Below are 12621 nucleotides of genomic sequence, written 5' to 3'. Positions count from 1 at the left end.
TATTTCTGTAATTGCAGTCCACTGGTAGCTGAGGAAGGACCCAAGCTACATCAATTTCCCTCCTTAGCACACAGGGGAATGTCTGCTCTTCAGTTACTTTTTAGCTCACAGAGGCAAAGTGTCTTTATCTGAATTTAGCTCTTCTGTGAGGTGAAACACTTGGCAAGACAGTCCTCTGAGCAAGACAGATTTGAGCTGCTTCGCCCTAGTGGATGGTGAGATCAGGAAAAGAGTCTGATAAGTAAAGAATGAAGATGATTTATCTGATAAGGCAAATTAGATTACGTTCACATGTTGCATTTTTGCAACATTTTTTAACAATATTTTAATGCAAATTACAGTACCAGCAAATGCTATGAGATTTCAAAATTCTCATGCACATGCTTATTTTTTTTGCTTTGATTGAATTAAAAAAAACTGCAGTTTTTTAAATTTGCAGCATGTCCATTCTTTCAAAATTTATAGTGTTTTTTTCCACACAGAGAAAGCAACGAAAAAGAGAAAACATTGCAAAAAATGCTAACATTTTGAAGCATTTTTGGTGAATAAAATTATGGTAGCTTTATTAAACCTGTATGGTAGACAAAGCACACATATAATATGTAGCCAAAATAAATGCTGCAGAAAAACCATAAAAAAACGCAGCGAAAAAGCCTATAAAAATAAGAGCTTGAAATGCAGTGTTTTTACCGCCAAGAGAGCATGAATGTGAACAGAGCCTCACAAAGTTTTTGATATTAGCCTGTACTACAGATTTATGTAAATTTTGATGAAAGTAAAGTTCCGCTTTAAATAGTCAATTTGAATCAATTCTTCAGGTCGCAGTCACATTTGCCAGTAATTCACGCAAGTCTCTCTTTGCAATACCCAGCACAGCCGCACACTCTCCTGACAGGGGGTCGGCTGCATGTATTTCTATGCAGCTGAGACGCTCGTGTCCGGAGAAGTGTATGGCTGTGCTGGGTGATGCCGATGTGAGACTCGCGCGAGTCACTTGTAAGTGTGACTCCAGCCTGAACCTTCCTTATTTTTTCAGAGGCTTGTGATAAACACACACATACTGTACACCTCCTTATAAGACACAGTTGTGATATCTGTATTCTAAGCAAAGCAAGCAGTGCTTCTGGTATTCTCACATGACCAGGACAAATTGTATCCACTAAAAGTAGCAGACACATTGAAAACTGTGAAGTATGAAAAATCTATACAACTAATTTACATTGGTGAAGTATACAAGACTACATATGATAATTAAAGGTTCTAAAGAAGATGAGTATTTTAGAGTTTAAGGTTTCATACACACCTGCGGTAAAGGAATTATATAAGCCTTAGTCCCAGGATCCATCGGGCACCAGTGGTGTCCATGATGTGACACACCTAATAATTTTATTGTCCTGCTCCTAAACTTCTGCTTAAACTTAGCCATGAATTAAGAATTTACTATTGGAAATATGTTTTCAAATTTGTACATACAGAAAAAAATTACATATTATAAATATAATATATCTATATAATATACATACATATATATATATATATTATAAATATAATATAAATCATAAATATACAGTATACGAGGGGCGATCCAAAAGTAATGATAATCGGTTATTTCTATTGCACACCGAAATTAAAATAAAATGTTTTCTTCTCTCTTAGGTACCCACTAGTCCAGGAAAAAAAAATCACTTAAATAGGCCACGATTCCCGGGAGCTACATTCATTTGAATATGAACTGCCGAGGAGTGAACATCAAAATGGAAAAAAACGAGTCCAGAGCTGTCATCAAATACCTCTGCTTGAAAAAAATGACTACCAAAGACATACACAGCGACTTGGTGGAAACATTGGGGGACTCTTCTCCTCCATATTTCACAGTTTCACGCTGGGCCAATGAATTTAAGCTGGGAAGAACATTGACGGAAGATGAACATCGTGAAGGACGCCCATCCACGTCCCTCAATGAAGAAAACGTGAAAAAAGTTGAAGAAATTGTATTGGCAGATCGAAGAGTGACTATCAGGCATGTAGCTGAGGTCACAGGGATCTCATAAGGCAGTATTCAAAGAATTCTTGCAAAAGAATTGCATATGAGAAAGGTCTCCGCGCATTGGGTGCCAAAAATGTTAACCGACGAGCAAAAGAAGAAACGAGTTGACATTTCAGTAGCAAATCTCGAAAAGTTCCAAGCAGACAAGGAGAATTTTTTGTCACGTTTTCTGACCATGGACGAGACCTGGATCCACCACTTTGACTATGGAGACTATGTAGAAAAATAAAAAAATGTTTTTAATATATTCATTGTGTTTATTATTGATTATCATTACTTTTGGATCGCCCCTCGTATATATAGTGTGTGTGTGTGTGTGTGTGTGTGTGTGTGTGTGTGTGTGTGTGTGTGTGAGTGTGTGTAAATAATACCAAGAAGCCAAGAATACATCAAAACATGCAATTATACTTTTATATATTGTTGGCCACCTGCCTCTTTGTATAGGGGTTGTGATATTATTTTCAGTAAATTTTAATAACTTTTTCTTTGGTATTCTAGAAAAAAATTGTTTATTGAGAAATGATTTCCCTAACTAATATATAAAGCTGAATGTGTGTATGTATGAGTGCGTGCGTGCGTGCGTGGGTGTGTGTGTCCGGGATTGGCATCTGCACCATCGCAGCTACAGCCACAAAATTTTGCACACTCACACGTCTGGACCCCGAGAGCGTCATAGGCTATGTTGTGAGGTGAAATTTTAACCCCGCGCGTTCATCAATTTTGCCCCTATCTACATAATGGGGAAAAAGTGAAACGAAAAGTGTATCCGCACCGTCGCATTTACAATCACGAAAATTTTGCACAGACACCTCATGTGACCCAGGGAACATCGCAGACTATGTTTAGACAGAAAAATGTAACCCCGCACTTTACAGTTACTCTACAAAAAACATGGCTCCATTAAAGTAAATGGAGCCTGGAACTACAGGTTATTAGTAGGAGCTGTGATTGGTTGCTATAGGAACAAAAGACATTGTTAGTATAAGAAGCTTATATGTGAGGTAATAAGATGTCAGTGGGGAGACGGATAGAGAGAGACAGACAGAAAGACAGACAGACAAAGAGACAGGGAAAGAGACAGAGAGATAGTGACAGACAGGGAAAGAGACAGACAGAGACAAACGGTGAAAGAGACAGACAGAGACAGACGGTGAAAGAGATAGGCAGAGACAGACCTGGAAAGAGCCTGCCTGGAAAGAGACTGACCTGGAAAGAGACAGACCTGGAAAGAGACAGACCTGGAAAGAGACAGACCTGGAAAGAGACAGATGGGGAAAGAGACAGATGGGGAAAGAGACAGATGGGGAAAGAGACAGATGGGGAAAGAGACAGATGGGGAAAGAGACAGACAGACAGACATGCAGACAGAGACAGGCAGACAGGGAAGGAGGAGACAGCCAGAGAGATAGACAAAGATAGATGGGGAAAGATACAGACCTTGATAGAGACAGACGGGGAAAGAGACAGGGAAATAGAGACAGACAAGGAAAGAGACAGACAGAGACAGGCAGACAGGGTATGTTGTGAAATGCTTCTATTAGCTTAGTTTTTGCCTTTTAATAATTACATTTCTATTTGTTTTGTGGTTTTTGTGTGCAGAATAAATTTTTGTTAATACATTCTATTTTGATAACAACAGTTAGTAACTCGGGCGAAGCCGGGTAGTACAGCTAGTAAATTATATAATTAGGAATTTGATTCCAAACAGAATAAGGTAAAATTTCACATGAAGCTGTTTACAGGGCATTTGGTGCTACATTCCTCTTAGATCCATAAGTAATAATAGAAGTACTTTATTCACATCTAGCTAAACTAAAGAGTAAAGCAATCCATTTCGTATACTGGTAAATAACCTAGTATAGAAAGAGTGGCAGTGCCCATGTATAGATTTAGTCATATAAAAGGAGAATTTTTATATTAATTTATTCTCACCTCCTCCAGATACCTGTCTAATGAAGGGAAAACTTATTAAGGTCACGCAGAGCTGAAAGACGTCCATGCTGAATCCGAATTCTGGAAAGTTACACCGCAGAGCAGTAGGTCTGAGCAAGAACTAATCCCACTACCAGGTAGACTGGCCAGTCCCAAACAGCTCCGACATCAATATATATATATCTGTAAAGAATAGGGCTGAGTTTTAAATTAACTCTTTCCAGAACATTAATCCTGGCTCCTCCTGGGATGCTGAGGTAACTCTACCTGGGACTGTCCATTGTTAAACAATGATTGAAAGGCTGCTTGTTCCAGTCTGACCAGCTCCAGTGAGCTGTCTGTAGACATTGGTCTGTACCATCATTAGTAACTATTATAAAACCATTCAATGTTTTAGAAATTCAGGGTAACCCCCAGGCAGCGAGCATGCAGGACTCGGGAGAGTGAGCAACCATTGCCTTTGATCAGGGGTGGGCAATTAATTTTCCCATGGGGCCGCATGAGAAATTGGGATGGTTTTAGAGGGCCGGACTAATATAATTAACTCGGTTCTACATATATATATATATATATATATATATATATATATACACACACACAAACACGCATATATACTGTGCGTGTATAATATATATACACATACAATGTATACATACACACACAATCCCCATATACTACATCACTACACCCGCCACATATTACACCTGTAATATACATCAGTATACACTACACCTGTAATAAACTACACCTCTATATACTATACCACTATATATTACATCACTACACCCCTATATACAACTGTAATATGCTACATCACTATATATTACACCTGTAATAAACTGCAGCACATCACTATATACTACACCTGTGATAACCTACATCACTACACCCCTATATACTACACTTGTATTAAACTACATCGCTACACCCCTATATACTACACTTGTATTATACTACATCACTACACCCCTATATATACTACACTTGTATTATACTACATCACTACACCCCTATATACTACACTTGTATTATACTACATCACTACACCCCTATATACTACACTTGTATTATACTACACTCCTATATACTACACCTGTATTATACTACACCACTACACCCCTATAAATACCTGTATTATACTACACCACTACACCTGTAATGTACTACACCACTACACCCCATATACACCTGTAATATACTACACCACTACACCCTTATATACACCTGTAATATACTACACCAGTACATCCCTATATACACCTGCAATATACTACACCCCTATATACACCTGTATTATACTACACCCCTATATACACCTGCAATATACTACACCCCTATATACACCTGTATTATACTACACCCCTATATACAGGTGTATATAGGGGTGTAGTGGTGTAGTATAATACAGGTGTATATAGGGGTGTAGTATAATACAGGTGTATATAGGGGTGTAGTATAATACAGGTGTATATAGGGGTGTAGTATATTACAGGTGTATATAGGGGTGTAGTGGTGTAGTATAATACAGGTGTATATAGGGGTGTGGTATAATACAGGTGTATATAGGGGTGTAGTATATTACAGGTGTATATAGGGGTGTAGTGGTGTAGTATAATACAGGTGTATATAGGGGTGTAGTATAATACAGGTGTATATAGGGGTGTAGTGGTGTAGTATAATACAGGTGTATATAGGGGTGTAGTATAATACAGGTGTATATATGGGTGTAGTATAATACAGGTGTATATAGGGGTGTAGTGGTGTAGTATAATACAGGTGTATATAGGGGTGTAGTATAATACAGGTGTATATAGGGGTGTAGTGGTGTAGTATAATACAGGTGTATATAGGGGTGTAGTATAATACAGGTGTATATAGGGGTGTAGTGGTGTAGTATAATACAGGTGTATATAGGGGTGTAGTATAATACAGGTGTATATAGGGGTGTAGTATATTACAGGTGTATATAGGGGTGTAGTGGTGTAGTATAATACAGGTGTATATAGGGGTGTAGTATTATACTACACTCCTATATACACCTGTATTATACTACACCACTACACACCTATAAAACTACACCACTACACCCCCCCATATACCACACCTGTAAAACTACATTCCCATATACTAAACCACTACACCCCAAATATTTGTCAAAAGTTACCCCTCTCCCCCAGGCCCCCGCCTGCCCGCCCCCATTGTCCCCGCAGGTTACTAGTAACCACTCACCTCTCTTCTTATCGTTCCCGTCCTCAGACACCTCCGTACGAGCCCCCCGCTGAGCTGCTTCTCCTTCACATGGCCAGGCTGCGCCGACACTGTATTCCTAGGAGCCCCCGCCGCTGCCTCTCTCCATACGACCCCGCCTCTGCAGCTTCTCCTGCCGGGCGGGAACTTTTCAAATGACACACGCGCGCCGTACTGACGATATCAGGGCGCGCGTGTGTCACAGAGAAAAGTGTCGGGCAAGGAACAGAGGAGAGATTCCTGCGTTCCGCTGCCTACACTGTGCGGAGCTTCAGGATCTGTCCTCTGTTTCCTGCCCGACACGCAGCGTGTGATGAGGGTCAGGGACGGCTCCAGGTTTTTGTGGGCCCCGGGCGGAAGAGTCCCAGTGGGCCCCATCAACACGCAGACACACATACGTACACATACATATTTAAAGACAAACTCACAAAAATACATATAGAACGGACACATCTATACCGCCATATACACTGACATACATAGATACACATTATACATGCCTACAGACACACAGCTCTGCTGCATACATACAGACACACATAGCTCTGCTACAGACACACATAGCTCTGCTGCATACATACAGACACACATAGCTCTACTACAGACACACATAGCTCTGCTACAGACACACATAGCTCTGCTACAGACACACATAGCTCTGCTGCATACATACAGACACACATAGCTCTGCTACAGACACACATAGCTCTGCTGCATACATACAGACACACATAGCTCTGCTACAGACACACATAGCTGTGATACAGACACACATAGCTCTGCTACATACATACGTAGCTCTGCTACATACATACATAGCTCTGCTACATACATACACACATAGCTCTGCTACATATATACATACAGACACATAGCTCTGCTACATACACACATAGCTCTGCTACATACATACACACATAGCTCTGCTACATACATACATACATAGCTCTGCTACATACATACACACATAGCTCTGCTACATACATACACACATAGCTCTGCTACATACATAGCTCTGCTACATACATACACACATAGCTCTGCTACATACATACATAGCTCTGCTACATACATACATACATAGCTCTGCTACATACATACACACAGCTCTGCTATATACATACACACATAGCTCTGCTACATACATACACACATAGCTCTGCTACATACATAGCTCTGCTACATACATACACACATAGCTCTGCTACATACATAGCTCTGCTACATACATACACATAGCTCTGCTACATAGAGATACACATAGCTCTGCTACATACAGACACACATAGCTCTGCTACATACAGACACACATAGCTCTGTTACATATATACATACATACACATTGCTCTGATACATACACACATAACTCTGCTACATACATACACACATAGCTCTGCTACATATATACATACAGACAGACACACACGCGGCTCTGGGGCCCAGCACATACGGCACCGGGGAGGGGGGGGGGTTTGCAGGGAATACACCTAGGGGGGGAGAAGAGCCCATACAGCTCACCAGGGCCCATAAATCGGGGGGTGGGGAGGGCACATACCGCTCAGGTCACGGTGGAGAGGGGGCCCACACAGAGCCGGAAAGAAGCACTGTGCTGGGGGTCGCTGGCAGGCACTGCAACTCTCATCTGTGGGATGAGCAGGACGCCGGCCGGTAGCTCCGCCCACAGATGAAGTTCAACCAGAAAGTCTTTGCTCCTTAAAGGGACGGCGCCGCAGATTCCTGCCGAGGACTGCGGTCCCCGGAACTCGGCCCGGGGACAGCAGAACTAAGGCGAGTGGGCCCCGGCCAATGGGCACCAGAACTGATGAGGCCGAGTGAGCCCCCCCGGCTCTCCAGGGCCCCGGCATTTGCCCGGGCACTGATGAGGGCAATCTGACCACGCGCCTCCCGGAGCCTGGAGCTCCGGACAACAGGTCAGATTCCCCTCATCAGTGACCAGCCAGCAAGGACGCCCTGAGCCAGGCGGGCCGGTCACAGAGAGTAGGCGGGCCGGATGTGGCCCGCGGGCCGCCCCTTGCCCAGGTCTGCCTTTGATGATAGGTCTGGTGGATTGGTAGAGTGAGATGGGGGAAGATGATGAATTGTGTTTTGTCCATGTTCAGTTTTAGAATTCAGCGAAAAAAATAGCAAACAGACATTGTGGGATTTTAGGCAGCAAGGCTGGTTTCACATCAGTGGTATTCTGCCGCACTGCCGGATCTGTCACAACTCCAGTACAGTGCAATACAGTTCAATGGCATCGCGGCAAGCTTCGGTCACATGCTCCGGTCCCATGACAGCATGTAAAACAAGAATGCCGCGGAGACACCATCACATGTTTCTCAATGCTGGCAGGAAACTAACCAGGTCTTTCACCGGGAAGGAACAACCATGGGAAGGGCAGTCTCCAGTCAAGGAGACCACCTATGCCAAACATTGTATCCATCCACAGACAGCTGTTTCGGGGTATTTGCCCCTCATCAGTGTGGAGTAGGAAACTGGCTAGTGGGAGCAATGCCTAGTAGAAGACTACATAGGTAAGGATGGTTAACCTCGGGGAGATCAACATCCAATACCGCAGAGACACCATCACGTGTTTCTCACAGTGACACTAGAACAAGGACCCCTGGGAAAATATGCAAAACAAGAATGCCGCAGAGACACCATCATATGTTTCTCAACGCTGGCAGGAAACTAGCTGATGTGAGAACAGCCTAAGGAGGTGATATCAGGTCCAGAGAGGTAGATCTGCATATCATTAGTGTAGAGATGGTACTGAAAGCCATGGGACTCTATGAGCTGTCCCAGGCTGAAAGTGTAGATGGAGAACAGCAGGGGTCCAAGAACTGAACCCAGGGGGACACCGACAGATAGGGGGTGAGATGAGGAGGAAGTGTGAGAGAGGGAGACGCTGAAAATCTGGTCCGTTAGATATGAAGTGATCTAAGATAGTGCTAAGTCTGTGATACCAAGAGATGAGCGGATCTGTAGCAAGAGGGAATGGTCCACTATGTTGAACACGGAGGACAGGTCCAGGAGGAGGAGGACAGAGAAGTGCCGATTGCCATTAGCGGTAAACAGGTCATTGGTGACTTTAGTTAGGGCAGTTTCAGTTAAATGATGCGAATGGAAGCCAGAGTGTTACTGGTGAAAGAGAGAGAAGGAGGAGAGGTGGGACGACAGTTCAAGATGGACATGCTGTTCCAGTACTTTTGAGACATAGGTAAAAAGTGATATGGGGTTATAGCTAGACACAGAGGATGGGGCAAGGGAGGGCTTTTAGAGGATGGGTGTGATCGAGGCATGTTTCAAGCATGAGCAGAATACACCAGTTGTTAGTGATAGGTTGAAGAGATGGGTTAGGGTTGGGATGAAGAATGTGGTGAGGTTGATGATGAGGTGGGACGGGAGCGGGTCAAGTGCGCTGATGGTGATATGTGATCTGGATAGAAGAAAACTGATCTTCTGTCATGGTAGAGAAGATGGTTATGGAGGAAGAAGGCTCAGTAGTTACAGTTAGGTCCAGAAATATTTGGACAGTGACACAAGTTTTGTTATTTTAGCTGTTTACAAAAACATGTTCAGAAATACAATTATATATATAATATGGGCTGAAAGTGCACACTCCCAGCTGCAATATGAGAGTTTTCACATCCAAATCGGAGAAAGGGTTTAGGAATCATAGCTCTGTAATGCATAGCCTCCTCTTTTTAAAGGGACCAAAAGTAATTGGACAAGGGACTCTAATGGCTGCAATTAACTCTGAAGGCGTCTCCCTCGTTAACCTGTAATCAATGAAGTAGTTAAAAGGTCTGGGGTTGATTACAGGTGTGTGGTTTTGCATTTGGAAGCTGGTGCTGTGACCAGACAACATGCGTTCTAAGGAACTCTCAATTGAGGTGAAGCAGAACATCCTGAGGCTGAAAAAAAAGAAAGAAAATCCATCAGAGAGATAGCAGACATGCTTGGAGTAGCAAAATCAACAGTTGGGTACATTCTGAGAAAAAAGGAATTGACTGGTGAGCTTGGGAACTCAAAAAGGCCTGGGCGTCCACGGATGAAAACAGTGGTGGATGATCGCCGCATACTTTCTTTGGTGAAGAAGAACCCGTTCACAACATCAACTGAAGTCCAGAACACTCTCAGTGAAGTAGGTGTATCTGTCCCTAAGTCAACAGTAAAGAGAAGACTCCATGAAAGTAAATACAAAGGGTTCACATCTAGATGCAAACCATTCATCAATTCCAAAAATAGACAGGCCAGAGTTAAATTTGCTGAAAAACACCTCATGAAGCCAGCTCAGTTCTGGAAAAGTATTCTTTGGACAGATGAGACAAAGATCAACCTGTACCAGAATGATGGGAAGAAAAAAGTTTGGAGAAGAAAGGGAACGGCACATGATCCAAGGCACACCACATCCTCTGTAAAACATGGTGGAGGCAACGTGATGGCATGGGCATGCATGGCTTTCAATGGCACTGGGTCACTTGTGTTTATTGATGACATAACAGCAGACAAGAGTAGCCGGATGAATTCTGAAGTGTACCGGGATATACTTTCAGCCCAGATTCAGCCAAATGCCGCAAAGTTGATCGGACGGCGCTTCATAGTACAGATGCACAATGACCCCAAGCATACAGCCAAAGCTACCCAGGAGTTCATGAGTGCAAAAAAGTGGAACATTCTGCAATGGCCAAGTCAATCACCAGATCTTAACCCAATTGAGCATGCATTTCACTTGCTCAAATCCAGACTTAAGACGGAAAGACCCACAAACAAGCAAGACCTGAAGGCTGCGGCTGTAAAGGCCTGGCAAAGCATTAAGAAGGAGGAAACCCAGCGTTTGATGATGTCCATGGGTTCCAGACTTAAGGCAGTGATTGCCTCCAAAGGATTCGCAACAAAATATTGAAAATAAAAATATTTTGTTTGGGTTTGGTTTATTTGTCCAATTACTTTTGACCTCCTAAAATGTGGAGTGTTTGTAAAGAAATGTGTACAATTGCTACAATTTCTATCAGATATTTTTGTTCAAACCTTCAAATTAAACGTTACAATCTGCACTTGAATTCTGTTGTAGAGATTTCATTTCAAATCCAATGTGGTGGCATGCAGAGCCCAACTCGCGAAAATTGTGTCACTGTCCAAATATTTCTGGACCTAACTGTATGTGGCAGGTCTTTGGGGACTGTGGCCCAAAGCTTTCTCTTTGTGACCCAGACCTTGCACCAAAAGATTTTTCATAAATAACTTTTTGGATATATGTGATGTCACCAAGTCTACAAATGTGTTGGTTTAGTAAACTTATTTTTGTTTATAAAATTATTGCAGTAAACAAATAAAATGCTCTCTTGGATTAATTTTTCAAGAAATAATAATAAAGGGAAACTGTCAGCAAGTTTTTAGACCACAAACTAAGATCATCACAGGAAAGTACCTGTAATGATGATAACTTCTATACCTTAATATTGTAAAAATGTGTCTTCATTGTCTTGTAATCTATCAGCAAATTATCAGCAAATGAATTTGCAAGTGCAGGGGGCTTGGCCTGAACTTACAGCTTTCCAGCCTCTCTCCCCCTTACTGTTCCTCCTGAAAATAATTTATTGGTCCCTCTTCTTTGTGACCTACTCCCCAGTCAACAGCTCATGCACGTGCTGTAATTCCTTGGGGCGGAGCATGAGCAGTAATGTCCTGATGACGTTGTGAGTGCCGAACTATCCATCTGTGCATGCTCCGCTCCCAGGAATGATGGCACATTGTTGTCGGGGAATCAGATCACATAGAGGAGTGATTTGTCAATATCTAGTGGGAGACCATTGCTGGGAGGAGAAAGAATGAGAGAGGCCGGAGAGTTGGAAGTGGAGGACAAGCCCCCTGCACTTTCAGGCTCTTTTGCATTTGAATTTCCTGATAAATTACAAGAAAACAGTTAAACCGTCTTATAACATAAAGATATGGAAGTAATCATCATTATAGATACTTTACTGCAATAACATTACTCTGCTGAGAGGTTCCTTTTAAGGGCGGACGTGGTCAGACTACGTCTTATGTGTTAGTGTAACTGAAGTAGTCTAAGCAATTATAAGGTCCTGGTGCTAAAACAATCATTTCAAGTAAACAATAGCACACAGGTTGAGAAGAGCCGCAACACAGAAATCTGTGTTTTAACCCCTACCTCATGTTGTGATCAGATTACATAGCAAAAACCTGCTGACAGGTTGGTTCTCTTTAAAGGGTTGACCTTGACTTACATATTGATGACCTTTCAAGTACAGATTTGTAAGGTGCAGTATACAGCACTCCGAACAGCAGTGACTGGATATAAACAATGTACGGAGTGGAGCTCTGAAGCTCCCTACATTGTTTTGTGGCCACTGATGAGTACTGAAGTTTAT

At 42.4% G+C, this 12621-nt stretch overlaps 1 protein-coding gene across 1 annotated transcript in view; it reads right to left on the bottom strand.

The window, feature by feature from the left end:
* Window positions 1-4111, bottom strand: part of LOC142249616 (carbonic anhydrase 15-like) — a 41652-nt gene extending 37541 nt beyond the window's left edge. Inside the window, exon 1 of the mRNA XM_075321350.1 lies at window positions 3980-4111. Coding sequence (XP_075177465.1) covers window positions 3980-4046 — 67 coding nt within the window. The 5' untranslated portion in view covers window positions 4047-4111. The remainder of the gene's footprint in view (window positions 1-3979) is intronic.
* Between the last annotated feature and the right edge of the window lie 8510 nt (window positions 4112-12621).

This window comes from Anomaloglossus baeobatrachus, chromosome 1, assembly GCF_048569485.1.
Source record: "Anomaloglossus baeobatrachus isolate aAnoBae1 chromosome 1, aAnoBae1.hap1, whole genome shotgun sequence".
Taxonomy (NCBI): domain Eukaryota; kingdom Metazoa; phylum Chordata; class Amphibia; order Anura; family Aromobatidae; genus Anomaloglossus; species Anomaloglossus baeobatrachus.
Note: the sequence above shows the minus strand (reverse complement) of the source record. Positions and strands in the feature narration are given on the sequence as shown.